Source organism: Temnothorax curvispinosus, unplaced genomic scaffold, assembly GCF_003070985.1.
Source record: "Temnothorax curvispinosus isolate PA1 unplaced genomic scaffold, ASM307098v1 QBEX01010899.1, whole genome shotgun sequence".
NCBI classification, from domain to species: Eukaryota; Metazoa; Arthropoda; class Insecta; order Hymenoptera; family Formicidae; genus Temnothorax; species Temnothorax curvispinosus.
This window is the reverse complement of record NW_020220679.1, coordinates 384,434-411,529: the sequence shown is the minus strand read 5'-3', so window position 1 is coordinate 411,529 and position 27,096 is coordinate 384,434. Positions and strand designations below refer to the sequence as shown.

The following is a 27,096-nucleotide window of genomic DNA, read 5'->3' as shown; positions in this document are numbered from 1 at the left end:
TTAAATTGATAGAAAGGTTTAATCGTAGTGAATTGGTAATCTTCTTTTTATCTGGTAATATATTAATTATTTCTTTACTACAATTTTACATAGATATATACTGTGTTACAGAACTTAAAGCATTTTTTACTAGGATAAAATTTTTACTAGGATGGGTTACGCGATCCCTACATGAAAGCCTTCAAAAAGTGTCCGGTAGAATTAGACAAAGAGAGAACGAGGTAGAGATCAATATGCTACTGGGTAGAAAAAGACAGCTTGACCTGTATCAGTCATTATTTCCTTTCTTCCGCCGGTGAGTCACCGGTTATATTTTTCTGTACCTGCCATGTAATCCATTCTGTATATCGATAGCGATAAAATACTTCATTTTCAAAACAATTATTTATAATGCGCATTGTAATTGTCCATAAAATTGTTGCACGTTAATACATCAAACAATTTCGTTTCTACACTTGACGTGTAGTTCAGCATAGCATAGTATAGCGTCAGTTTTAATACATTTTTACGAGGGAACGTAAAATAGTGAAATATAAAACTTACTGATCATATCAGCTTGAAATTTGTATTCTAATATAAATAATGAAGATCAATTACACTCTTTTGCCTCTAAAGATGCATCTTCTTTTCTTTAGTGCGGGTGAGTAATCGTTAAATCTACGGCGGATGAGTGATCGTTAAATCTCGTAATATAACAACAATTCACTTAATTCTGAAATACTTGCGTGGTAACTAAAAAAACATTTAAAATAAATCACATATATCAATAATTAAAAAAATTATATTATCGAGTATCCGTAAATGTAATTACAATCATTTTTCTTATTTTATAGCTATGGGTTCCATTAAATTATATGTACCAGTTTTCGGCAAGCAACTTGGTGTTTCGTCATTAATTATGGGTAGCATTATCGCGATTTTACCTATTGCACACCTGATTGGTAAATTAATACTCGGTTACGCCGCGGATTATTTTCTCGTCTGGAGAAAAGCGATTTTTATGGCATTGTTCACCGTAACGGGTATGTCTTTTGTTTTGATGTATTTTTTACCGGCTCTACCCGGTCCGATACTACCGGACCACCAGTTCCAAAATATCTCTTGCGAGTCTTTACTGCCTTGCGATAAGAATCATGTAAGTCTGTTTTCATGTAACTGTATAAATTTCCTAGAATCTAGATGAAACAATAATAATACAGGTTTCCTGTAACTGTTTAAAAATCTTATTCTCACGAAATAGAGCACCTTTACGTACTAATAAGATGTTTCATATGTCATCATATTACGTACTAATAAGATGTTTCATATGTCATCATCAACATAAAAATACCTTAAGATGTCAAAATCTTCTCAACACTCTAAATCTTTAACACAAAACTTAGTTATCAATATTTTTAGTATAAAACTTATTTTCAGTTGTGAATTTAAAAGTATGATTTATTTATTTATTAATTTTAAGCATGCGTTAGCAGTCGCATCCTGTAACGGTACGAAAGACACAACGTGTCATTGGATGTGTGAAAATATGAATTTTTCCATGCGATTATCTTTTCATGCAGCCGAGAAGGAAGCAATCATCTCATCGGACACTACGTGCTTATTAAATATTAACGATACGTCATTGTGTCGAAAAAATGTAACAGCAAATTATAATTGTAACGTTACATGTGATAACTTCGAGGACGATGAATGTCTATATACATCTATTACCTTTTGGAGTTTCTTTATCTTGATGTTTTTTGGTCAAGTTGGTTATTATGTTTCCTTGAGCGTAAACGATACAATTTGCTTCGACATATTAGGTATATAATTTCATAGCCGTATATATCCCATTGTCAGAGCAATTCGCTGAATTACAAGAATAATATAACCATACCAAACAAATTTGAGCAATAAGTTATTTTACAAATACTTTCATATAATATTATAATGTAATGAGAAAATACTTTACAATAAAGTTTAAATTCCTCAGGTAAAGATGGACAAATAAAATTCGGCAAGCAGCTTATGTGGAACTCAGTTGGTTTTTCTCTCACAACACTTCTATCTGGTTATACAATAGATTTGTGGTCGCGAGGGAAAGTCTACAAAACTTATACACCGGCGTTTATTTTCGTGCTCGTATTCATTTGTATAGATTTGATTTGCTATAGAAAATTAAAGGTGTTTTATACATTTAGAAGAAAAGACAAATAGTGCGGTAGTTTAATTTTAATTTGGTATTTTTAATTGTTGTTATATGTTTTTATCGTAGCTGCCACTGATAAAATCGCCAAATATATTAAAAGATGTATATATAATTTTGAAATTGGTACCAATTGTTATATTTCTATGTACCGCTATTTTTGCTGGAATTTTTGAAAGTCTCGTAATAAATTTCTTTTTTTGGTAATTTTTTACCTAATAAAACGTAGAAATTTATGTTAGAGAATTAATACTACAGTAAATTGTTTTATTAGGTACATAGAAGATCTTGCTATGGAGTCTGGTTATATGAGTCAAGTTAAATTAATACAAGGTTTAACGACATGCATAGGTTTTCTCGGTAGCAAAGTAATATTCTTCTTTATGTCTGGTAATGTTAAAAATGTGTTTTCTTTCATGTTTTGCAACATAAGATATAATTGAGCATAACAATGAGTTTTATCTTTTTTAGGCAATATATTGAAAAGATTTGGATACGGTTACACACTTACATTTTGCTTTTTATGTTACGCGATGAGGCTAGGATTTCTATCCTTAGTGCCAACGCCATGGCACATAATTCTGGTGGAGGTTGTCTTGCAAGGGCCATCATATGCACTTCTTTACACAACAGTAGTAACGTATGCGAACGTAATTTCACCGCCTGGCACATCGGCTACCGTTCAAGCAGTTGCGTCTGGAATGAAGGATGGTCTTGGTAATCTTTCTCAGTCATTAGATATCAAAAATCGTTTTACAATAAAAGTAATTATTATAAAGAATACGAGTATATTTACTTTTCTAATAAATTTAGCGATTTATTAAATGTAATCTTGCAATATTTTTAGGATATTCGATTGGTGGTTTCTTAGCTGGTTTTTTAATTAAGACAGTTGGTAGTAGAATGACTTTCAAAATATATTCAGCGCTCGCAGGACTTTCTGCTATAGGGTATATTATACTTTATACTGTATACTTAAAACATACAACAGTAGGTAAGAAATCAAGTAACTCAATGTGTCGAAAGGTGACAAATTTCTTCAGATTGTGAAAATAAAAAAAACTATATCTTTTTATTGCAGACACACGAAATAACGTTGCATGGAGAAAGCCAGACGATGCGCGGAGACAATGTGACGTAGACGAAATTTCATAATTATTTTGATAAATAATAATATATTATAAAACATTTTAATTTTAACATATCTTGTGATATGAAAACTTAATGCAAATCATTATTTAATATTTTTATCGGAGTACTGTAGTTGTTGTAAACACGTGGTTTATACATTATCATCATATCAATTTTAATTGCAAATTATTTTACCAATATAAAAATTATATTTATTTTCGTTTGTATACAGTAACTGTTAATTATTTGATACCATGATATAATTACTTGATAATTTTTATTTAATTATTTGTAGATCGTATCGTGTAAATTAAACTAATCATTTAGTTCAAAAGTACGAACGAGCTACTATAAAGATTTATCCCTTTATGTTTGTACGTGACAAGTTTTGTTTAACGGTTATATACACAATATGTTAAAGATTCGATTTGATTCAAATGTGTATTATTTATGCAAATATCGATGGATAATGTAATATTATTATGTTGACAGTTTCTGCTTGATATACAGAATTCGTAATTTTACGACGAACATAGCATTGCAAGTTAAACAGAAGGATCGTAATTTCTAAGTAATCTCGTGTCGTTATCACATTCTTATATATCATGCTGCAAACACAGGGTATTATCATATTGCCAGATGTTTCGTAATCGCGAGTCCTTGGAGCAATTTAGAATTGATTTTAATTATAATTTGATTTTTCATAATAACCACATATCTTTATTGATAATCTCGTAAACGATACGTGCCGCGAACAGTCGAATTGTTGGTATAAGCAAGCCGCAAGATATTCGCAGCCTTATCAATCTCCCTCACGATAAATCTCATTTGAGTACAGCGCGTGTCGTTGAACGATTTATTAGATTCACGTGCGCGTATCGTTTATTTATCGAAGTAACGAAGGGCAATGTTTCGCGCGACTATCCAGTACATTCGATAGCCATTCGGACTCGGTTTTAAGAGATCATCTCATTGTATGTACGGCGCATCCCCGTCGAAAGTCATCGCGTTCATTCTGTCGAAACTACCGCGACGTGATCGTTGTAATTTTAGCGCGTCGTGTCAGTGGCGTCAGTGCGGCTAAACGCTTCCGCTGGAAGGAGAAACGCTCATCCAGCGAACGCTGAAACATTTATGACGCGTCAAAGCTCTCGATTACACACGCATAACACGCAGCCTCCTCATTTAAGCTCTGTATTGTATATTATCTACTAATATATATAGCGCAGGTACGTTTCGACTTAGGCTGCATTCCGATATTCACTGTCAGTACTGCAAATCTATATTTTACGTCACGTATACTATAGATTTTCAGTACTGAAAGTTGCTGACAGTGAATATCGGAATGCAGCCTTAGTAGCGCTGCCAGGATTCGCTGACAATTTTGGACTTTGAAACAGCAAAAATGCAGCTTATGTCAGCGGCAGTATACTGTCAGTGCTGTCAGCATGTTTCGAAGCATGCAGCCTTTTAGTTGCGCTCGCCCACTTTCTCCTCTTCCATTCCGTCGAGGCTCAAGTACGCGGCTTGTCTTTCCTATATATGCATCTCTCCTCTCTCTGCGTTCCGCAGCTGCAGAAAGTGCAAGAGGCGCATCTGAAACTGAGGCACATCTATTTGATCGCACATACACAGCACATACACGTTGCGATTGAAAGCTATATCGCTGATAGCACGCGGCCTATCGTGCAATTAAGAGGCTCAATCTACGAACGAGAGATCGTCGGAGCGCGAGTTTGACGCCGAGCGTGCAGGCAACACGCCAACACGGTGAGTTCGTCGCGACAGTTCCTCTTCTCTCCTCACGAATAATAAAAATAAATCGGTGCCGCGAAGTGCTTGGCGAACGAAGAGGGAAACTCGCTGGGAACCTTCCTGAGAAACCTTCGGACCTGACAGTGACTAAGAGACAACCTGGAAACATGCATTGGTTCTTGATACGACGTGCAGATAACAGCATCGCGCGACGCCATTTTGGAATCGTTTGTAATATCGTTTGAAGTTTTTGGACTGGCGAAGAATACCTCGAGGTTATCGATACTATCGCGAATCGAGAGGATTTGAATTCAAATGCGCGCATGGCGCCGACGATAATCTTCGAATCGAATGTAATGTTTATGCTTAATATGTATGTTAAGATTGTGTAATAATAATATCCTCGAGTAAGTTCATCGTTACGTTTTATTAGTTTGCAGCATAGCGCCAATTATAGAGTGAGAAAACGCCGAAGGAGCGAGACACGAGATTAGTTGGGCTTATCAGTGTCGGCCTACACTCGCAAATAAATCATGAAAATTAATTACACGCAACTGCCTATAAAGGCGCATTATTTCTTTTTTATGGCGGGTGAGTATGTGCTTCACATTTTAAAGCAAAGATTTATCTAATTTTCTTAAGAATTTTACCATTTTTCTTAATTTTATTAAATTCTTTTTGGTTCTTTTACATGATACAGTTCATAAAAAATACGTAGACATAAAAATATGATATTTGTTAACATTAAAGAATGATAAAAATATACGTTGGTACATATTTAATGTTAATAAAACTCGACTATTAATATGCCCTTATTATACAAAAAAAGATTATGGTTATAATATGTTAGGGCAACTACAAAAATTATAAAATAATAATATTATTAGGTATAATTATCGTTTTTATTTTAGCCATGGGTCCTATTTTGCCGTTTTTGCCAGTTTACGGCAAGCAACTCGGTGTTTCGCCGTTAATTATGGGTAGCATCACCGCGATTTTGCCTATTTTATTCCTGATCGCGAAACCAGCATTTGGCTTCGTCGTGGATTATTACCGCGCCTGGAGAAAATTGATATTTATAGCGCTGCTTGCCGTAACAAGTGCCTGCTATATTTTTATGTACTTTTTACCGGCCCTGCCCGGTCCACTGCTACCAGATCATCAATTTCAAAATGTTTCCTGTGCGTCTATACCATCTTGTGATATGGACTATGTAATTTTTTTTATTTTCTTACAATTGCGCATCTTTCAAATAATAAAAATTCCTGTAACGATTGATTAGCTGACTTTCATGATAATTTGTAAATTCATTTTTATACATCTAGGACAATTTAATTTTTTTAAACTTTCAGTAGTTTCTAAATACTATAAGTCTTTTTAAAAATATCTGTATATTAGTGCTTTTAAGAAATAATATATTTTTAAAGTGATTTATTTTCTTTTTAAGCACACGTCAGCAATGGCATCATGTAACGGTACAAAAGACGCTACATGTCATTGGGTCTGCAAGGAATATGTGAATTTTTCTACGAGATTATCTTTTCATGGGATTACAAAGGAAGCAGTGATTTCGCCGGATACCACATGTTTGTTAAATATTGACGAGGCGTCATTGTGTCAAGTAAATATAACGAAGAATTTTAATGTATGTAACTGTAATGTTACCTGCGATAATTTCGAAGATAATCATTGCCTATATACATCCATCACCTTCTGGGGATTCGTGCTCTTGATGTCTCTTGGTAACATCGGTTTTAACGTTTCCAATTGCATAAGCGACGCAATTTGCTTTGACGTATTAGGTAAGTGATCTGCATACAATATTTTAATGCTACGTAAAATATAAAAATGCCTGTATGTATAACATACAGCACAATTTTTTCAACGATACAAATGGTTTAACGATTTTATATATAATATATTAATTCAATTAGTAAAAAACATGTCTTTTTCAACAAATTACATTACACCTTTTCAGGTGAGGGTGGACAAATGGGATACGGTAGGCAGCGAGTATGGGGCACAATCGGTTTCGGTGTGGCAGCGCTTTTAGCTGGCTACGCAGTAGACTTGTGGTCGCAAGGGGAAATCTACAAAACTTATACACCGGCGTTTCTCCTTGTGTTTGTATTTACTTGTATCGACTTGATTTGTTGCAGAAAATTGGAGGTGATTTACATTAAGAAGATTGAAGTGAAAATAAATGAACAGTAGTGTATAGTCTTTTCTTCTTAGGATTTTCATCTTACGTTATATATTCTTCATTACAGCTGCCACTCATGTCAGGATCGTCAAGCATACTGAAAGACGTATGCATGCTTTTGAAATTGAAACCCATCGTTATATTTCTATGTTTTGCTACCCTTGCGGGTATCCTTGATAGCTTTATGATTTACTTCTTATTCTGGTAAATCTTTATCTCTATCAACATATATTTTTGTTCATTGTCACATTCGATAAAATTTCGAAATTTAATTAAGCCGAATTACATTCAGTGTATAATTTATTGTATTAGGTATTTGGAAGATCTTGCTATGGCGACCGGTTATATGGGCGAAATTAAATTGATAGAAGGTCTAATCGTCGCCGCGCAGACTCTCGGTGGCGAGATAATATTCTTCTCTCTGTCCGGTAAATTATTTCTTCCCTGTCGCAGTTTGTGACGTTTAGAGCGTTTGCATAATTAAAGATATCGCTGTGCCTAGTATAATGTCGAGTCTCTTCTTTTCAGGCAAAATACTGAAGAAGTTTGGATACGGTTATACCTTTACGTTTTGTTTTGTATGCTACGCGCTGCGGCTGGGATTAATATCTCTCGCTCCAACGCCATGGTGGATGCTTCCGGTGGAATTTGTCATGCAGGGACCAACATATGCGCTTTGCTATACAACAATAGTAGCGTACGCGAGCGCAGTATCACCACCCGGTACGTCAGCTACTGTTCAAGGAATTGTGGCAGGGATGGACGACGGTTTAGGTAAATTTCTCTTTCTGGTTATCAAGAATTATTTTATAACAAGAAGAGCTTATATATACTTAATCCAAATGTATATTTTCCCAATTAATCAAAGTTTATCGTCGTTGAAATATTGTTGTCTTCATCAGGTTTCGCGGTCGGTAGTTTGATCGGAGGTATTTTATACAAACAAGTTGGTGGTGCAACGACTTTAAGAATATTTTCAGTACTTGCAGCATTTTCTGCGATTATGTACCTTATTCTTCACACTTTGTACTTAAAACATAGAACACCAGGTAAGGGATCGAGTATCTTTAATTGTCGGAATCTGGTGAAATTTTTTTAGAACATTGTAAAGAAGTATAAGGGATTTCTCTTTTATTGTAGATGCACGAAAAAATGTCGAATGGAGGAAACCTGACGATGCACAGAAACACTGTGTTGTAGCAGAATGATACGTATTTTATATATCTTTGTTGTAAATAATATACAATAAAAATAAAATATATGTTTCATACACATCTTAAGATATTATATATATATGCGTAATATAAATATATATAATATAAATATATATGTCTTAAGATAAAGAAACTAATGTAAAACGTATTCTGAATATTAAAAATTAATATAAAAATTCTTCATTATGCAATAAACTTCATTTTTATTCGGGAGAAGTCATCTATAGATTTAAAAATAAATATATACGCATGCTATTATTATGTTCTATGCAAATTAAAAAAACAAGTAAAACATATATGAAATATATAGCAATAAAAAAAAAATGAGAAAATTATTTCATTTTTATTTAAAATTCGAAGGAATGTGCCATCAAATATGTGATCGCATATTTATCATTTGTTGAAATTATATGTTATATATAGACAAAGTTCAATTGAAGTTGCAGGGCTCGTAAAGGATAAAATATATTATTCAGGACACAAAAGGTATGCACGCGCGCGATGCGAGTGAACGAAGAACAGAGAGCGAAAATCTCGCAGCCATACTTCTTACATACCCTGGTGAAATAATTTCTTATATTTTCTCAGAAATTTTGTAAGAATTATTGAGACTTATGAAAAAATATATAAAATTTCTCATACTTTCGGAAATAATTGGATGAGGATTTTCGGGATATTTCAGTATCCGTATATGTATATGTAAAAATTTCTGATAAATTACATTTTCTCGTATTTATTCAGATTTGTACAAAGATGTGTTGGCGAGAAAAATCTGAAATATTTTATTATTTTGTCTGAATTTTTCTAAAGAAACGTTCCAATTCCTATGAAAAATTCTGAGCGTTCTGATAAGAAAGTTTAAATTTAATTTCTATAAAAATTTTGATTAATAACAAAAAAAATTCTGAGACATTTTTCCACCAGGGTAATCTTACATAATCTTACATTCGGTTATATTATGGGTAATGCAAAAGTACTTACAGGGATTAGAAGCACGCTGAATCGGCTGAATTCAATATTTTTAACATCAACGCGGTTGAATCACGTGATAAACGCGCTGGACCTGTTGGAACATGCTAGAAGCTGGAAGTGTATGTATCAGTTATCAGTGCCTCAGTGCCTTCAGTGGCTAGAACAGGTTAGAACGGGTCTCAACAGGTTAGGAAGATGACGACAAATACCATGCGTCTGGATATTCTGCCGAACGATGTGTTGCTAATGATCTTCGATCATTGCGATGAACATGATTTGTTGCGGCTCAGCGAGGTGTGTAGCCGATTTTACGACCTCGTGCGCAGGTCGGACATGACCTGGATCAAGAAACGCAAACAATTTCTCGTCACAAATCAAATGTCGGAAAGATTTCGTGAGAGGTACGTTACAGATTGTACTCGAGCTTAAACTTCTGGAATTTCTCTTATTTGGCTGCAGAAAAGTAACTTTAGTATCGCGATAAAATAACGATATCATCTATATTTATTGCTGTGTATCTAATGTGTATATCCACGAGACGTTTCAATATTTACAAATTTTGTAATTTTGGAAGAATGTTATTCTCTTTTGATAATTTTATGTATATGTGAAAGAATCAAATACATGGAATAGTGGAACAAAAATTGATAACCGCTTGTTTTTTTTTCCAGATGTAATACAATATTGCCCCCACGTTCAACATGTTTCGTATCACAAAAATGGCAGTATGGAATATACAGAAAGGAAATGGTATTTACGCAGAAAACAAAGCTGATGCCGTGGCTGAGATTGACAAACGACATACTCTGGTGGTGCGGCGGCAATGAGCTTCTCGGCTTTGGCCGCAAAAGAACAATGATAGATAGCACGTATGGCAACAACCATTATACAGGAGAAATCTACACAGGAGGTGACATCTGCAAATTTGTTCCTTGGAAAGACTTCGTCATATGTGGCTATACGTACGTATATATATATATATATTTAGCTATAATTGTATTTGTATCTTCATTATTTTTTATTTCTATCATATAATTGTTTCAATACGTCATCAAAAACCCTCCACAGGAATGGCGCTATAAGCTACTTTTTAAAGAGGTATGGCAAAAACAAATGTTGCATTGTAAAACTGTTACTGAACAATGATTCTTCCGTCAATGCTATAGATGCCACCTCGGAAAATGTTATTGCAGGTTTAGAAAGTGGTACAATAAAGGTAAAGTTTAAAAAAATCTGCTATCTGATGCGTACGATGACAATGTATCATGCAAGATTCATTTCTGTTTAGATACAAAGACATCCAGATATGGATACGTCTGAAAGAAATGTTTACAACGTAAGTGAGACCTGTGTAAATCTAAGGGATAAAGTGCGATCGCTCTCAGTTGATCCTACGGGAGTAAAATTTGCCGTTGGCTCAGCTGGAACTACTCAGGACATCCCACCACTACATGTAATTGATATCGAAAGGTATGCGTAATATTGTAATTAATTACTCGATCGCCATAACCCAGGTAGCAATTAATGTCTAAAAGACATCATAAAGACATCTTTAAGATTTCTGGCACCTTAAACACATCTTTACGATGTCTTTTGGACATTAATGCTACCTGGGAAGGTCTATGATCTGATGATATATCAGATAGGCTTTAATACGTATCGAATCATTTGCACCAAGCTAATGGAGAAATTTCAGTCACACAGAGATCGATACAATGCGGCATAAGTGGCGACACGGCGCTGGGATATTAGACATGGTATGGGACGATCCCAACACTTTGCTCACTTGTGGCTATGATACGTACATCCGAAAATGGGATTTGAGGTAATTTATCTCGACTGTTCAGTCAGCTTTATGTAACATTAGCACTTGTGATTTCTTTCAGAACTGAAAGATGTGTCTCTAAATGGGTGGATCCAACCGATGCATCATTATATTGTATTTCATCCGACCATCGGTATACCATGGTAACAGGAACGCAGTATAATTGCTTAGCCGTTCTGTGGGATCAAAGGAAGACTGATTTCGTTCAGGTTCATATCAAACTGATATACGCACTTTGTACATTACAAGATAAGTTGTTCATGATTCATGACAGACTTCTTTTCATTATTTCTAGCTGTATTACGTGAATATGCGAGAATCATCTCGACGCAGCCCGATCTATTCTATACAATTTGATAACACACATCTGTACTGCGCTACGGATAAACACGTGATCGAATTAAACTTCTCTGGCCGTTTACATCAGAAGTTTGATTACAAGGCGATGTACATTCCATTGGATAAACACCATCGTATGCGTATAAATTATTGAACACCTGCAGGAACAGTACAAACCAAACGTTTCATGATAGAAGTTTAATTGTGAAGAGAAGGGATTAAAAACATGAAGAACGAAATCCAATCCTGAGATAATGTAATGTACCTTGTATAAAAATAATGCTTCTTGTAAAAACAGCGACACATTACTTTATTACTTTATTACATTACCTTATGTATAAACTGTAATGATACAATTGCAGTTATTGTACTGTATATAATTATATGCCAATACCTCATAGTAATTTATGTATGTGAATAATTCGTATTCGTATGACATTTTTTTTCTAGATTCACACCTTAAACATATTGACATATAATTAAGAGTAATCTGTATCTGTATAATAAAGAAAGTCAATTTTATTGCAACAATATTGCAGCAATTTATTATTATTGCGATGCATACATAAAAGCGAAGACGATATAGGTTTCCCATACATATATGTAAGATATATAACGATTATAAAATACAAAAAAAAAAACAATTTTTTCGAACAACGGCAAAGATTTAATCTACTAATAAGAAACGCTTTATTTAACTTTGGACTACTTCCACTGTAAAATTACAGTGCAGTTACAAACTTAGATAACAAAAATTTGAAATGTTATGAAATAAATATGTTAATTGATGGCGTGCTATACACGAATATTGCAAATGCCATGTTAATCAATATTTAGATGAAAGAAATAGACATTTACTACGATAGCGCCTGCATACAATACAGCTTTACTCATCTCGTTTGAAAGAGATACATCTTATATCCCAAAACCAATATTAAGTATCTCATTAAGTAATCTTCTAAGATCATTTAGATTCTTTTTTTTTAAATCACTCATCAAAGCATCGTACGAATCATGTAATTGAGAATACCGCCGTGTTTAAAGTAAGTCAAGTCAACTTCCGTATCAAATCGTGCAATCACCTCGAATTTCTTGCCGTTGTCCGTGTTCACAGTGATCTTTTCTCCAGGTTGGCAATTCGGGGGAATCGCAACATCGTATTGCTCATAACCTGTTAATCCTAAGGACTCTGCGTTTTCCCCAGGAAGATACTGTAGTGGGACAATGCCCATACCCACAAGGTTAGATCTGTGAAGAAATAAATAAATTTAAATATAGAGGTGCGTGTTAAATAAAAGCAAATGGATTTCTTGAAAAAAAAAAAAAAAACTGCATACTTTTTATTCAAAATTATTTACTTTAAACAAGTTAACTTTTAACTAAATCTTTTTTAAAAGAAACTTATTTTACAATTCAATGGATCGAAAATAAATAATAATTTGAAAAGGACTTGCCTGTGTATTCTTTCATACGACTCTGCTATGACTGCTCGAATACCAAGTAGATACGGCCCTTTGGCGGCCCAATCTCTGGAAGATCCGGATCCGTATTCCTTGCCAACCAGAGCGATCAGAGGCGTCCCATCTTTCACGTATCTCTCGGCCGCGTCGAATACGTCCATCTAAATTCAACCAATTATTATTAATATGTTCGCTATCAATGTATATTTTAAAAACTGTCCATTACAGATGTTTTTAAGCAATTTTATTCGGTATGTTTAAGTTATACATAAAAGAAAATGCAAAACACATATGCGTATGACGTATGACGTTGATCCATGACGAGAATTAAAGTGAATTAATAGTAAACGAATATTATAAGTTAAATCGTGAAGCTATACGTGGTGAAAAATCAATGGGTAGAACAAGAAAAAAAACACGTACCTCTTCATTAGTTGGAATGTAAATTGTTCGTGGTCCCGCTTTACCAATGAATTTATTCACGAGACGAATGTTAGCGAATGTGCCCCGTGCCATCACGGCGTCGTTTCCTCTGCGCGAGCCATAAGAATTAAAATCTTTCGGCGTCAAGCTGGAAACGAAGATCGTCACAGTCAAGAATTCGGCCAGTTTGCGTGCGTTGTCTCTATAATCTCCATTGATGTCAAACTCACCCTCGATTAGCTAGATATCTCGCTGCTGGCGAATTACGCGCGATACTGCCCGCCGGGCTAATATGATCGGTCGTAACGGAATCTCCAAGATTTACAAGCACTCGCGCTTTAGTGACTGATTTTATTGGAGGCAACTCCTGCAAAGTTTATTTTTCACAAATAGAGAAATGACTAATATCCCAAATGACACAATTTTCAAGAAGTAAAAGCTAATATTAAGATTGGAAAAAAATTAAATTAAAATTCTTTTTGTATTCTAAAGAAAATTTTGAAGAAAGCTCAAATGTTTAAAGTATTTAGTGTGCAATAGATTATACATCACTCTAATGACCTTATATAAGTTATCGAAATAGGGTGGGTTTTTGATGTACGTAGAATTAACGTCCCACGGGTACAGCTTGCCCTCAGGTGCTACCAAATTTGCCCAACTGCCGCTACCATGCTCAATTTTACTGTAGACTTCTTTGAACATGGCTGGAATGACGTATTTCTGCTCAACAGCTTGAATTTCCGCTCTGGTCGGCCAGATATCTTGCAAAAATATTGGACTCCCATCGGCTTTGTGACCTTGAAAATAACAGATACATCGTGTAAATTATGTTTTATGCATCTCTATAAATCCAACGAGCGAAGAGGATTCTACGTCTTACCCAATGGCTGCTTCTCAAAGTCAAAGTTCACAGTACCGGCAATAGCATAAGCTATAACCAGAAGCGGGGACGCTAAGTAATTCGCTCGGGTATTCGGATGGACTCTGCCTTCAAAGTTTCTATTGCCTGACAGAACGCCACAGCAAACGAGTTCATTCTACAAGCAACACGCAAGATGTTTAATGACAAGCATTGCTTTGTATGCAAAGATATTAATGCTTATAAAGGAAAAACGAAATCGTTTAATCAGTTAATTAGATTATGAGTTTTGTGAAATTTATAATTTTTAAACGTGATTTTGTTCATTTCGTATATCGATAATTTATTGAATTATTTCTATTTTTTTGCAAAAACTGAAAAAACATTGAAGAAATGTCAAGTAGAATTCAAATGCAAAATCAATTCCTCTACCTTTTCAATAGTCTCGACTATAGCGTCAGGAAGTGGGCCGCTGTTTCCGATACAGGTCATACATCCGTAACCCACGATGTCGAATCCTAACTTTGTCAGATACGGAATCACACCGCTTTCCTGGAGATAATAAGTAACGACTCCGGAACCAGGTGACAATGATGTTTTTATATACGGCTCGACGCTCAAGCCAACTTCCACTGCCTTTTTAGCAAGAAGGCCTGTATATCAAAGAAGCGTATCTTACATTCGCAACATTTAACATCTTACATTTAATTTTTATAGAACTATGCTTTATATTCTTTCACGATTAAATAATAGTGCTGCTAATGAAAAAATGATAATAAAAAACTAAATGTTATTTTACTATCTCATCAATTATGTACTTCTTATCATTCTAATCTAAATTTCAAAGTATGAAACAAGTTTTTCTTAGGCAGACACAAATGTTGAAGCCATTAATGACTATTTTAATAATAATTACTTCAAAGCATCTAAAAAATTCGTTCTGTTTCAATTCGTTTCGTTTTCAATTCTATTTAAAATTTTAACTGCGCTTTTAAAATCTGAGAATTTGTAATGCGTCAGCAAAAGTTGACGATTTTAGATCTTCAAAGTAGCGCTAATAAACCAATTCTATTTCGCGTCCTTCGGTAAATCCTTTGTATCAATATAATAAATGATAAACGTTATGTAACAATTAGACATTTCTGACAAAATTCATAACATACCTGCTCCAAGCATAACGCTAGGGTTGCTGGTATTCGTACAACTGGTAATAGCCGCGATGACTACCGAGCCATGTTTCAATTCGTATTCTTTTCCTTCGTATTTAAACTTCCCTACGGTATCCACCTTCGCTGGGGTTAAACCGTAACCTTTGAAGCCTATCTGTAATGAAAATCACAATTCCATTATGAGAAAGTTCATTAGTGATCAATACTGATTAAATCTAAAGGTAAAGGAATGTTCAGAAATGTTTGAGAACAAAAGAAAAGACTAAACATCTCTCTGTCTCAATTTAACGCGTTTTTAATGCGAACAAAAAGAAAATGATTGGAGTGGATTAGATTTTAATAATTGAATTAAATCACATGTTTAAACAAATATTGCAAAATGTAGAAGTTTCAAATCAGCATTTAATATTCTTCCTCGTTTTTTACTTGTCTACTTTTGTACTTGTCTCTTAATGTATTAGTATTCCTTTGAAAAATATAGTATCTCTTTTGAAAAGCCAGAAAATTCGCAAATAATTATAAACTAAGGACGTAAAAAGAATCGTGCAGATTCTTTTTACGTGATTTATTATTTCAAGCCATCTGCATTTATATTTGTTGTCCCACAAATTTGGCAGGTTTATTAATGCGTCGAGTGGCATGACGAAATTCATTGCCCGATACACGATATGCTGAAGAAGCAATGCGAACTGGCAACGATCTTTAAGCAATCACGAGGTCTACGACCTCGTGTTCACCTTACGCGTGCACAATCCAATAATGACAATCCAGCGATGACAAGTATTTTTACACGAAAAAAGTGATAAACAAGTTATACCTTATTAGATATTGAAGAAAAGATAAATGTAAAATAATAAGATTATATGTATTTAATATTTTTAAATAAGAGCGATAATAAAGATAAAAAACTAAGAAATATCCATAATGATAGGAACATGCGTCATATTTATTTTAATTTTAATATAAGTATTTAATTATTTCACATTATTTTTATTTTGCAAAAATACTTTGAAAAAGTACTTGACTTGATTAATCGCAATCGAAATGTGCTAAACAGAAGATATGTAAATACTTCTTTTAACATATTGGCAACTAATATAGTGACACATAATCATTTGCTATTATATTAATATTAAAATTCGAAGTATAGGTTCCAATGGAATATTAATATTAATTCAATCAAAGAGTCCCCTTTAAACAAAATTTTCTATCGTTTTCCGTAAACATAAGAGATATCCCTTTCCAGACCCTAAGCACCGTGTCTCGATGGGAAATCCGAGCTCTTTCTATACCAGCATGCACGACAAAACGATGGCTCATTTGCAATGAAATGTGTGAGCTTTGCAAAACGAATGTAGTAGGATGTTGTATCAGCAATTTCAGCGCGAGCTCTGAATACGTCTTCCAGAACTTATGCGAAGTATGACCAAAGACTCTTGTCTTCTCCGACGAGGCGGACGGATCGATCGATCAGTGGTATGTGCGTAAGAATTATTTCTTTCTTCATAAATTGTTAAGTGCCACACTCGCATTCTCCTGCGTTCTGAAGAATAAGAGATTAATGTGTTCAACAGCTCACAGATATTTATCGGCGGCTGTTGAACACCAAATAAATAACGATAAATGTTATAAATATCGAAAATTTCAAGCAATAATCTGACACGTGCAATTACTCAGTGAGACTTATATGAAGATTTATGGGAAGATGACGCATAGTAATCGGAATTTTTGAAATAAGATAATGTGACATGTTTATTAATTTTGTTTATTTTAGATAAAGCCTTACCTTTTCTATTATAGAAAGCAATAATGATGCAGTGACGTTAATGATTAAATTGTGAATTCTAATCCTTTCTATAGACAAAAATAAATTAAAGTATATAATGAGAGTAATAATATATTTCTAGGCTGCTAATATAGTAAGCTTTAAAGCATTGTCTTAAAGTTATATGAAATAAAGAAATAAAGTTTTAATCTTTCAAATAATTAAAATACTAATACAAACAGTGAATAATATTATTAAAATTATTAAAATTATTAGAACATTAGATTATTATTATTAGAACATTTTTATCTTGAAGATATTGTCGAAAATATCACGATTACTTGTCATTTTGTAAACTTTCTTAAATTTAATAGAGTTCGAAATTTTCGTTATAGAAAAGTCGACTCTAAATTGATCAAAAATTTAGAATCCATTATCGTTTGACATGTGTTTAATCTAAAATTTTTTGATTTATACGAACATATTTACGTATATTTCATTGAGAGTATACAAGCATATCTTAGCGCTCTTCAATATCAATCTCAATCGAAGAGGAATTGAATTTCACGCGGAAGAAGCGTTAGGTTTATGATTCACGTGGATGAGTTTCTTCGGCAAATGTCCTTGTGCCTGTCATAGGCCAGGTAACGCGACGCCAATGTTGAACATTTCGAATAGAAATCGATCGGTATGTTCTTAAACACGTATTGTTTCCGTCCGTTGAGCGATCATTCGTCGCGTTTCGCCTGTCGGATTAAGACCGCGACTTTCTCGATGTGACCGCGAGTTAAATATAATATTCGCGTGATAAACAATTTTTTGTGTTTCGTATGCTTTTCGTATATTTACTGAAGTTCTCTGCAGTCTCGCTATTTGCACCGAAAACGTACTCAACAGCAATCCAGTATGCAGTGTTGTGATAGTCATGAAACATAATCTTCGAACTTGTTAGATCATAATTTTTAATTACCGTTGCTATACAATAAGCAACGAGTAAACCCAAGTATCGAATTCTTTTTCAGTGCGGTTCTCTTCATCTAACTTTTGCTGATGAAGCTATGTCGTAAAAATTATAGTTTGTCGGGACTGTGTTCTATGGTTTCAAAGACGAAAAGATCGCGACGCGATCATTGGAAACATTAACCAACGAATAATTATTGTGAGTACCCATTTGTGTATGTATAATTTTTAACTATCTGTCTGAAGCTTCGTCACATGTGCGATAACAGCTTTGAATATTTGAAGAAATATCCAATAGGTGTAGTTGTTTTCAGTTTTCCTGAAATAATCTAAATAGCTAAAATAGTCCTTAAGTAGTTGAAGTTCCTAAATCTCTTTCCAACATTTAAAATAAAGAAATTTTTTTTTTAATATTCAGAAAATTGAATAAAATTCATGGATTCAACTGGTATCGACATTGCACAGAGGATTACGTTGTTGGATGCGATCGTATCCGGTAAGGTAGTAATAAAAACTTCACCGGGTGATGATTGCATCCAATGTCAAATCCCTATACTTCTGGCGTTTAGAATGCATGTGCACATCGCTCTCTTAAGTATTGTTGTTAGGGTCGAGTATGTGACTGGTACCACAAGTGAGAATTTGTGACTAGATCATATACTCGTCTTTAATGGCAAGATATATCGTCTGAAAAATCACTTTGCGCCTCGTTCATTTATCTTTGGTGATCTAACTATATGTCGAATCAAAATATCATAAAGCTAGATCAGCAAAGGAAAGATGTTCGAGACACAGCAACACGGGACATCGTCGACGATCACATATCAACGATAACGGACAGCTTTTCGCAGCAATTTAATGTCACTAATGCATGTGAAATATAATATATATTTCTATCAAGTTTGTTTTACCACGGCGTTAACATATCAGAGTATCTCTATTATAGGCTAAAAACCGCTGGCGTTTTCTAAAAAAACATGCTTTTGATTCCATTAAATTCACATAATACTGCAGATTGTTGTAAAAGTAAATAACTTTCAGTCGCAGAGTCCAAAGGGACTTTTATTGTGATATGTTAATGTAAGATAATCATATCACAGTAATAAGTTACCTAGTTCTCTGTCGATTATTCTCATTTTTGCTCATGTGCTCTTATTTTCTAGCAAGAAAGTATCATGCATGCTTTTTAGAAAAAATAGGATCAAATTTGCTTTAGCTCTATAGTTGGCAGAACAGCGGTACAGCATGAGATGGATATAATCCAGTTTGACTTGCACTGTATAGTCACTGGGTAATATTCGTCCCTTGTATGTACTAAATAATCATCTTTCCTAGAGCGCTCACATTAGCATTTTAAATTTATCATTATTGTTGTAAGTGCTGTATGTATAATGCATCAATATAATTAGCATTATCATGCATCTTATTAAACAACGAAATACAGAATATGTCAGAAATGAAATAGATTTACTCGTGAGCGCAATCTATTTCATGTAGATATGTTAAAAGCCACTAACCTTGTTTACAAGACAATTCCTGAAATCTATTTGCATGTCGGATACTGAAACTCTGTCGTGAGGTCTCTTCGGTCCGCTGACACTGGAAACTACAGTGCTCAAATCCAAAGTGACCACTTCGGAGAAGACTGGATCTTGGCTCGGGTCGTCAAAATTCCTCAGCATGCGTACGTTTCTAAGGTACTTCTCAATCTTATCAATGTGTTCCTCGGATCGACCTAAAGTATAGCAGAAAAATATATTTATATATCATAGAAGATATTTTAAAAGTAATCATATTGGGAAAAAGATTTATAAAAATATATAATTAATAAACAAAAAATTTTACCTGTTTGCTTGAGATATGCTAAACTTTGTTGATCTACTGCAAAGAAGCCCACGGTTGCACCATATTCTGGGCACATATTAGAAATGGTGGCACGATCCGCAATACTTAGTTGCGCTACGCCTGGTCCGTAGAATTCGACAAATTTTCCAACCACTCCGATTTGTCGAAGATTCTATCAATGTGTAAAATATAAGCTTATATAAATTGATACTTTTTAGTATTATATATAAATATATATTCTGTTGCGTGAACTTTATTAATTAAAAAAATAAGTAAAATTGTATTTATAAAAAATATATAAAATACCTATATATATATATATAAATTACTTTGATGAAAAAAACTTACCTTTGTAATAGTTAGAACAAGATCTGTAGATGTGGCATATTGATTTAATACACCGTCCAATTTGTATCCCACGACTTTTGGTATTAACATAGAAATCGCTTGACCAAGCATAACAGCCTCTGCTTCGATACCGCCAACCCCCCATCCAAGTACACCCAGGCCATTGACCATGGTAGTATGAGAATCAGTGCCAACTACACTATCGGGATACAGAAGATTGTCCGAATCAAATACCACTCTCGCTAGATACTCTAAATTCACTTGATGCACGATACCGCTTCCGGGAGGTACAATTAACATGTTTTTAAACGTCTTTGCACCCCATTTGAGAAACATGAAACGTTCCTTGTTTCTCTCAAATTCAAGGTCCTCATTCTTTTTTAGGGCATCATTGCTGAAACACACGCATGATAGTCAGATTTATATATAAATTATCAGATTATCTGGCAATGTATTAATACAAAAGTAAAAACAAGACTTGCAGTTTATTCGGATTTCTTTTTTACAATGTTATCAAGCATATTACGTAAAATTTTTTTCTCTTGCTCATGTAACATTGCAGCAATATTAAAATCTTTCAGTTTATGATATGATAACCTTTAACTCTATTATCAAAACATGCTTGCTAAAGCAATGAACTGTACCTCCTCGTAAAATCAGCCTGAATCGAATGATCGATTACGAGGTCCGCTGGGCAGACTGGATTAATTTTATCAGGATCTCCGCCGAGTCTCTTCACAGCATCTCTCATCGCAGCAAAATCCACGACTGCTGGTACCCCAGTAAAGTCCTGTTCGTAATTTAATAAATATATAGCAATAAGTATATTTTTTTGCACACGATTAAAATTTATAAAATACAGAAATTTAGAAGGGATTTCTCTACCTGCAGTATGACTCTCGCTGGCTTAAAGGCCACTTCGACCCCATCTTGATGGGCTTGATTATTTTCCCAATCCAAAATTTTCTCAACATCTGCCTTTGTTATTTGGAAATTGTCACAATTGCGCACGGCACTTTCCAAGAGAACTCTGATGGAAAATGGTAGTCTGTCTGCAAGTTAGAAATCAAATACACATATAGATTTATTCACTGGATATAAAATTAATGACAAATAAAATATTTACCATAATTTGTGCCAAAACTGCCAATGTCGTAATATTGGCACTCCTTCAATCCAATTTTGATGGACTTTAGTAGACCCTTATAAGGATTTATTCCTAAAATAAAAAAAATTATTTAGTTTACCTTCATTATTATAAATTAAAAAGAACATGTATACAAGAACAAAGTATATAAATTCTACATTTTTATCACGGTAAAACAAAAAAATTATGAAATTTTATATCAAAAGGTAAAATAAAATTATTTTAAAATTTTCTATTTTCTCTTAAATTTAAATATTGCCTTTCGAATTACGAAATTTGTGAAAATGTCGAATAAATAAATATTTAGGAGACTGTAATTCTGTTAAGTGAACTTTGAAATCTTTTTTTGCACGTTGCAATTTTTGTCATCAGTTAAAATAACCGTGCCTAAATTCACGTGGCGAAGAATTTAAAAAATTATAACATTTTTACGATACTCCTCTTTATATCGATATATATTAACAATAAGTATATAAAAATAAGCTTCTTTAAACTCTGAACGTTTTTACACGTTGCAACTTATATATGTTTCTCACTTAGAACACCCATGTGTTTAATTCCTTTAAATTCGGATACTATTACGGGACGTGCGAATTAATATTTTTCACAAGGACAAATCGATCTGACGCAACGAGACCGCGATGACCAAATTCGTCGTCTTCAATTGTTTACGTTTGTTTTTGCAATGTAATAACAGCAACGAACAGGTACGGATCTGTCCACTTACCAGCCATGATTGTCACTGAACAAGTCACGTCGGCCCCGTTGCGCGATAGGTATATAGCGCCTTATACCGAGTGTCTCAGAAACACCGGGGCGTTCGCGGTACGACAAGAGTTCCCCCCCCGGTTCCCCCGGTTCCACGGGTTCCCAGATGATTTTTCGCCGCGGCGGCGTTGCGCAAACGCGAGATGCGAGGCGATTCTGCGGACCCTCTCGAACTCGATGCTCTCGAATCGAAGCAGGGGCGCGAAGCCGCGAAGAGGATGAAAAGAGGAGAGAAACGAAACGGAATCGCGAGACAAAACTCGTCGGGTTGCGTAATGCGACACCTCCCTCGAGTTAATTCGATGCATAATCGCCTGATCCCCTCGCGCGATACAATTACGCGCGAGAGGAAGGGCAAAGTTCAATTACCGCGTAAATGAATTCGTTATTGGACTCTCGGTACATGGGGCACGTCACGTGGTGTGGTACGTACACACATGCGTGCGTGTGTGTGCGTGGCGCGATACATGTATCACGATCTGTCACACCACCACAGTGACGTGGCGACGTAAACGTAAACTTCAAACGACGTTCGCGTGATAACTGATAACACTTCGTTGGTCCTTCTTCCTTCTTTCGAATTAATTTCTTGCGGAAACTGCTGGCTCTCTGTCGTGTCGATCTCGGTCCAGCGAGCGTCGAGGATGGAACGAAATTTGGTGAAAACGTTGGACGACACGTAAGTGTTGTGGTTAGGAAATGATTTTTCACAGCGTGAGAGCTGTGTTTAACGTTTTTCAAGCTTTGTCACGTAATAATTATTATATTGAATATTATTTTACGAATATTACTTGATATTACTTGGTACAATTGCGTGTCGGTTGCTGTCTTTCATCCACATTACACCCATCTTGTTACTAATCTTGTGATCAACAGTCTTGTATATATACACAAAGTTATAACGTTATTGTATCCTTTAGGTATGACAAGGAAGGTGTTATTGGCTGCATCTTGGCCGACCACGCTGGTCTCTGTCTAGCAGGTAATAAGTCGTCAAAGATGCAAATGAAAAAATTATAGACCTTACGAGGAAGTTACAGGCATGAAAGTCATGCGCTACGAAAACAGCACAGAATTAATAAATGAACTTTTGCAGTTAAAGGTGACGCATCGAGCGACAGTGCTGGTTTGGTAGCAGCCATAGCGGATCTAGTCGCGAAACTGGAGCCAAAATCCGGATCGCCGATTATATCGCTTCAAAATGATAATAGGTAAGCGGAATGTCGAGCAGCTTTGCGATATTTCTAAGCCCAAAACAAAAACTTGCTTCACTGAATTTCAGGCAGTGTATTATACTTCGTCAGGAACCTGTAGTTGGTGCTATATATAAAGATTTATCGACTTGAGATAATCACTGTTGTATACACGGCTAAAACTTATTTATATGCAAAATGCGATGTCTTTTCTACAAAAATATTTTATCATTTAGGTATTAAGTGTATCCAAGTTGTTAATAAAAGAAAACATTTTAATGTGCAAGAATGGCTTTCAACGTGTAGGAATTTATAAGCAATCTCAACTAGTTGTAGAAAAAATAACTGTTTATACATGATATTATAACATTTTACAAGATCTTACAATGAATCTGTAGTTGATTTATATCATAAATCATAAATAAAATAATTGACAAAAAAATAATTTATATGAGGGTTTAGGATCAGTCGCTCTTCTTCTGTTTGGTCTGTCTTCTTTCATACCAATCATACAATTTGCTTGTGGCAAGGTTGATTAATTCATATATCCAGTGATTTTCATATATCCAAGACCCAAGTACAATTATAAACATTACTATACCAATCACTAGATGCCATGCTTTTGCAGCCGGGAATAAGTAAGTCTGGAATAGCGAAAGAGATTACCTTAAACGCTGTGCGATCTTAGCGCATACACATACGTATAATGAAAACACATCGAGGATACTTTACGTGTGACAAATTGGTGACGAACGCCGCGACGAGAAGACACGTGGAGAATATGGGCTTTGGCACCAGTCCGCGTAATGGACGATATACCGTGTCCTGGTATCTCTTATTGATGAATTTCGCCGAGTGTATGATTCTCAGGCTCATATTCACGCAGTTACCGAAGATAAAGCCGACCGGGCCAAACCAGATGACAAACAAATACGATGCGCCCAAGAACGCGATCGACTGGTAGATCATGATCAAGTTGCTTTTGCTTATGGTCGCACTGTCGGCCGTCGCGTTAGAATAGCATTCGGTCACGCCGTTGATTCCCAACAGTAACACGGCGAGGCAATGTGCCCTTAGTAAGAGAACGGGTAAGGGTAAAGTCAGCTTCGAACCACCGTACAACCAGAGCAACAAGCTGGAGTAGGACTGACCGAATACTAGGACAACCAGACCGATACATGTAACGACAGAGCACAAACGTGTCAATACATTCACGCTCTCTTGCACCTTAGCCTGAAATATATTGCTATTAATCTCATAGTTTATAAATATGTACATAAAATTTTATAGGAAGAGTGCAACGGACACTCACTGGATTCTGATCGGGTATCGTTTCATCCCTTTTCACCATCTGCGTGAAGTAAAAATATCCACTGTCCTCGATTGGACGGAAAATGAATCTAGCAGCTAGCGAACCCATATTGTTCACAATATCGTAGACACCCTTAAAGAAAGAGAAGAATGAGGAGTTAGCGCGATGACGGTATCGCGGTACATATTAAACACAAACCTGTTCTGTGAACGTCAATACTGGCATTATAGTCATGATGTATCTTTCGCCATCCGTCAAAACCTGCTTCAATATTCCTTGCCAAAAGAAGCTCCATGTGAGATCAATTAACTTGCTATCGAAATACGAATCCTACGAAGTAACTGTTGTACTGTTCTTATAGAACGATGATGTAGCAATGCAATCGTATTTAATACATACATTATTTTCTAGCTGCCCGGGCAAAAAGTCTTTTATAGCGCGAAAGGGAAACTCCCTTATCACATATTCGTCGCTACTGTCTTTCAAAGACATTCTTCGTTTCTGTGAACATTTGTTCAGGTTCTTGATGTGATGATGAAAATACACATAATGGCTCGTTGTGTAAAATACTGCCGCAACAAGCTGAGCGATGCCGAACGCAAGCAACGCGTTCTCCGGATAATATAATATTAGCGGGACAAACGTCATAGTGCGAATAACGATCATGATCGTGTCCAGAATTATCTGAAAGAACCAACATGAGTCATGACAGTTGAAACACCTATCTCTCGAGGATCTTACGTATCTATTGTTTTCATTGCCTTACTTTAAGCCTAACGAAGAGAAATGCGCTGGCGACTAATTGAACGACTAAGGAAGACAGTTCTATGATACACGACAGTCCAACTGCCCAAACTGCAAACGTGTAGTACGGTGGTAACGCCTCTGTGGTGGAGAGCACAAACAGCCAACCGTATCCACATAGGAAGGACATCACAACGCATGTAGGTACTCTAGAGCGTTAATTAATCTATATAATTTTGTTAAAGGAAAATAATTGAGTCTCTCAGAAGCTAAACTGATTGACTCCATTTTTTGGACTAAATTTTCTAATTTCAATATACTGTCTGATTAGTTTTACAACTTCATCAATTTTCTTTGTTTTTTTATAATTTATATAAAGAGACTTAGTCAGTTTAGCTTCTGAGAAGTTTGATTATTGTGTACATGGTGAACTAACGTCAGCCAGAGTAGATTTACAACTTGGGCCCAATTGTGTTCCGCGGTGTTAGTCAGACATGCTTTCACAAATAGCTCGCGCGATAGGAACAGTATCGTAGATTCCAGTAGGAGTAATCTCACGGTAATGACACCTAGGACGGCCAGGCCAACATGACGGACAACAAATGCGTTCAGGACAAATGTGATGCAGCGACAGAATATCTGTGGAAGAAGAGTCTTTCTGAGAGAAGTCCTGCACGATGTTGGCATCTGCTGATATACACGGAAGCAGGTGCCTCTCAACTTATAGATTAAAACGAACGATGTATTCGGAATATCGTAAAGGGGAATTTGGTGCAAGTACATCGTGATCCATTGAGGGAGCTTCGGAACTCTCCAGCGTTTGCAGGAGCTATCCAGGTTTTATAAGCGTACCTGAAATATGATGCTGAACGAAGCGTTCTCCAGGCTGCTCTTCAGGATACTCGGCATTTTCAGGCCGATCCGACAGAAACATGAATATCTCGAGATTCTCGCCGGGAGACGTGGAGAAACGTCAACCTCTTTCCCGAGAGGTTAGGTAAGGTTATGTGAGAAGGTTACGACCGCGAGGACAACCGGGATCACTTCTTCTTCTTCTTCTTCCTATTTTTATATCGGCTCCTGCCGCTTTTCAGCAGACAATACGGCCAGATTTGCCACTGTTTGTTTAACAGTCCGAATCACTGATTGCGTAGCGAAATCTGAGTGGAAATTACTGGAAGTCCGAGTGGAAATCGTGATTGCAGATTGCATCAGCAATCTTCAAAAATTTATTCAGGACAAAACACGTGTTCGAACACTGTCGAACACGACCTGCACGACCACGACTGGACCACGTCTCACCACGTTCGCCGATCATCTCTTCTCAGTTTTGTACAACGATACGTGTCGTCGATCCCTTTGGTTTGCATAGATGAAGGTTCTTCTCATTGGCTGTTAGAAATATATGCGCATGAGCACACCTGTGTTCTTCCACCGATGTTTCCACGTTATGATGCGTAGTTTACATGATACTATTTT

At 35.4% G+C, this 27,096-nt stretch overlaps 6 protein-coding genes and 1 pseudogene across 9 annotated transcripts; 5 read left to right on the top strand and 2 right to left on the bottom strand.

The window, feature by feature from the left end:
- The window catches only part of LOC112460856, a 2,969-nt pseudogene extending 2,794 nt beyond the window's left edge, over positions 1 to 175 (top strand).
- Positions 148 to 3,540, top strand: LOC112460850. Its single transcript, XM_025025748.1, has 10 exons — positions 148 to 295; positions 467 to 640; positions 834 to 1,135; positions 1,460 to 1,802; positions 1,973 to 2,163; positions 2,255 to 2,388; positions 2,460 to 2,575; positions 2,657 to 2,902; positions 3,033 to 3,179; positions 3,267 to 3,540. Exons 2-10 carry the CDS (start codon positions 583 to 585, stop codon positions 3,338 to 3,340), a joined length of 1,611 nt encoding a protein of 536 aa, XP_024881516.1. The 5' UTR covers positions 148 to 295; positions 467 to 582; the 3' UTR covers positions 3,341 to 3,540.
- A 261-nt stretch (positions 3,541 to 3,801) lies between these two features.
- On the top strand, positions 3,802 to 8,544 carry LOC112460843 (major facilitator superfamily domain-containing protein 6). 3 transcript variants are annotated; one of them, XM_025025734.1, is made up of 11 exons: positions 3,802 to 4,545; positions 4,889 to 5,424; positions 5,505 to 5,662; positions 5,983 to 6,284; positions 6,519 to 6,873; positions 7,050 to 7,240; positions 7,342 to 7,478; positions 7,587 to 7,702; positions 7,803 to 8,048; positions 8,177 to 8,323; positions 8,415 to 8,544. In XM_025025734.1, exons 3-11 carry the CDS (start codon positions 5,605 to 5,607, stop codon positions 8,480 to 8,482), a joined length of 1,620 nt encoding a protein of 539 aa, XP_024881502.1. In that variant the 5' UTR covers positions 3,802 to 4,545; positions 4,889 to 5,424; positions 5,505 to 5,604; the 3' UTR covers positions 8,483 to 8,544. The 3 variants fall into 3 exon arrangements, with proteins under 3 accessions (XP_024881502.1, XP_024881503.1, XP_024881504.1); XM_025025735.1 differs by lacking the exon at positions 3,802 to 4,545 and having other exon boundaries at positions 4,602 to 5,086; positions 5,153 to 5,424; XM_025025736.1 differs by lacking the exon at positions 3,802 to 4,545 and having other exon boundaries at positions 4,602 to 5,086.
- Positions 8,545 to 9,426: 882 nt separating this feature from the next.
- Positions 9,427 to 11,902, top strand: LOC112460846 (F-box/WD repeat-containing protein 4). Its single transcript, XM_025025739.1, has 7 exons — positions 9,427 to 9,861; positions 10,132 to 10,422; positions 10,529 to 10,676; positions 10,749 to 10,930; positions 11,157 to 11,285; positions 11,347 to 11,494; positions 11,581 to 11,902. Exons 1-7 carry the CDS (start codon positions 9,656 to 9,658, stop codon positions 11,776 to 11,778), a joined length of 1,302 nt encoding a protein of 433 aa, XP_024881507.1. The 5' UTR covers positions 9,427 to 9,655; the 3' UTR covers positions 11,779 to 11,902.
- Positions 11,903 to 11,917: 15 nt separating this feature from the next.
- Positions 11,918 to 22,623, bottom strand: LOC112460841 (cytoplasmic aconitate hydratase-like). 2 transcript variants are annotated; one of them, XM_025025732.1, is made up of 15 exons: positions 22,328 to 22,623; positions 21,580 to 21,672; positions 21,339 to 21,505; positions 21,098 to 21,243; positions 20,454 to 20,847; positions 20,106 to 20,277; positions 19,778 to 19,995; positions 15,530 to 15,689; positions 14,799 to 15,019; positions 14,388 to 14,544; positions 14,069 to 14,304; positions 13,738 to 13,874; positions 13,508 to 13,655; positions 13,079 to 13,245; positions 11,918 to 12,872 (listed from the first exon to the last, which is right to left on the bottom strand). In XM_025025732.1, exons 1-15 carry the CDS (start codon positions 22,332 to 22,334, stop codon positions 12,620 to 12,622), a joined length of 2,676 nt encoding a protein of 891 aa, XP_024881500.1. In that variant the 5' UTR covers positions 22,335 to 22,623; the 3' UTR covers positions 11,918 to 12,619. The 2 variants fall into 2 exon arrangements, with proteins under 2 accessions (XP_024881500.1, XP_024881499.1); XM_025025731.1 differs by lacking the exon at positions 22,328 to 22,623 and adding an exon at positions 22,137 to 22,304.
- A 225-nt stretch (positions 22,624 to 22,848) lies between these two features.
- On the top strand, positions 22,849 to 24,006 carry LOC112460849. The gene is made up of 4 exons (XM_025025746.1): positions 22,849 to 23,047; positions 23,289 to 23,350; positions 23,465 to 23,579; positions 23,651 to 24,006. The coding sequence occupies exons 1-4, from the start codon at positions 23,013 to 23,015 to the stop codon at positions 23,712 to 23,714; spliced, it is 276 nt and encodes a 91-aa protein (XP_024881514.1). The 5' UTR covers positions 22,849 to 23,012; the 3' UTR covers positions 23,715 to 24,006.
- On the bottom strand, positions 23,892 to 27,075 carry LOC112460842 (protein RFT1 homolog). Its single transcript, XM_025025733.1, has 8 exons — positions 26,470 to 27,075; positions 26,054 to 26,256; positions 25,640 to 25,826; positions 25,273 to 25,557; positions 25,072 to 25,203; positions 24,874 to 25,005; positions 24,294 to 24,794; positions 23,892 to 24,205 (listed from the first exon to the last, which is right to left on the bottom strand). Exons 1-8 carry the CDS (start codon positions 26,524 to 26,526, stop codon positions 24,026 to 24,028), a joined length of 1,677 nt encoding a protein of 558 aa, XP_024881501.1. The 5' UTR covers positions 26,527 to 27,075; the 3' UTR covers positions 23,892 to 24,025.
- Between the last annotated feature and the right edge of the window lie 21 nt (positions 27,076 to 27,096).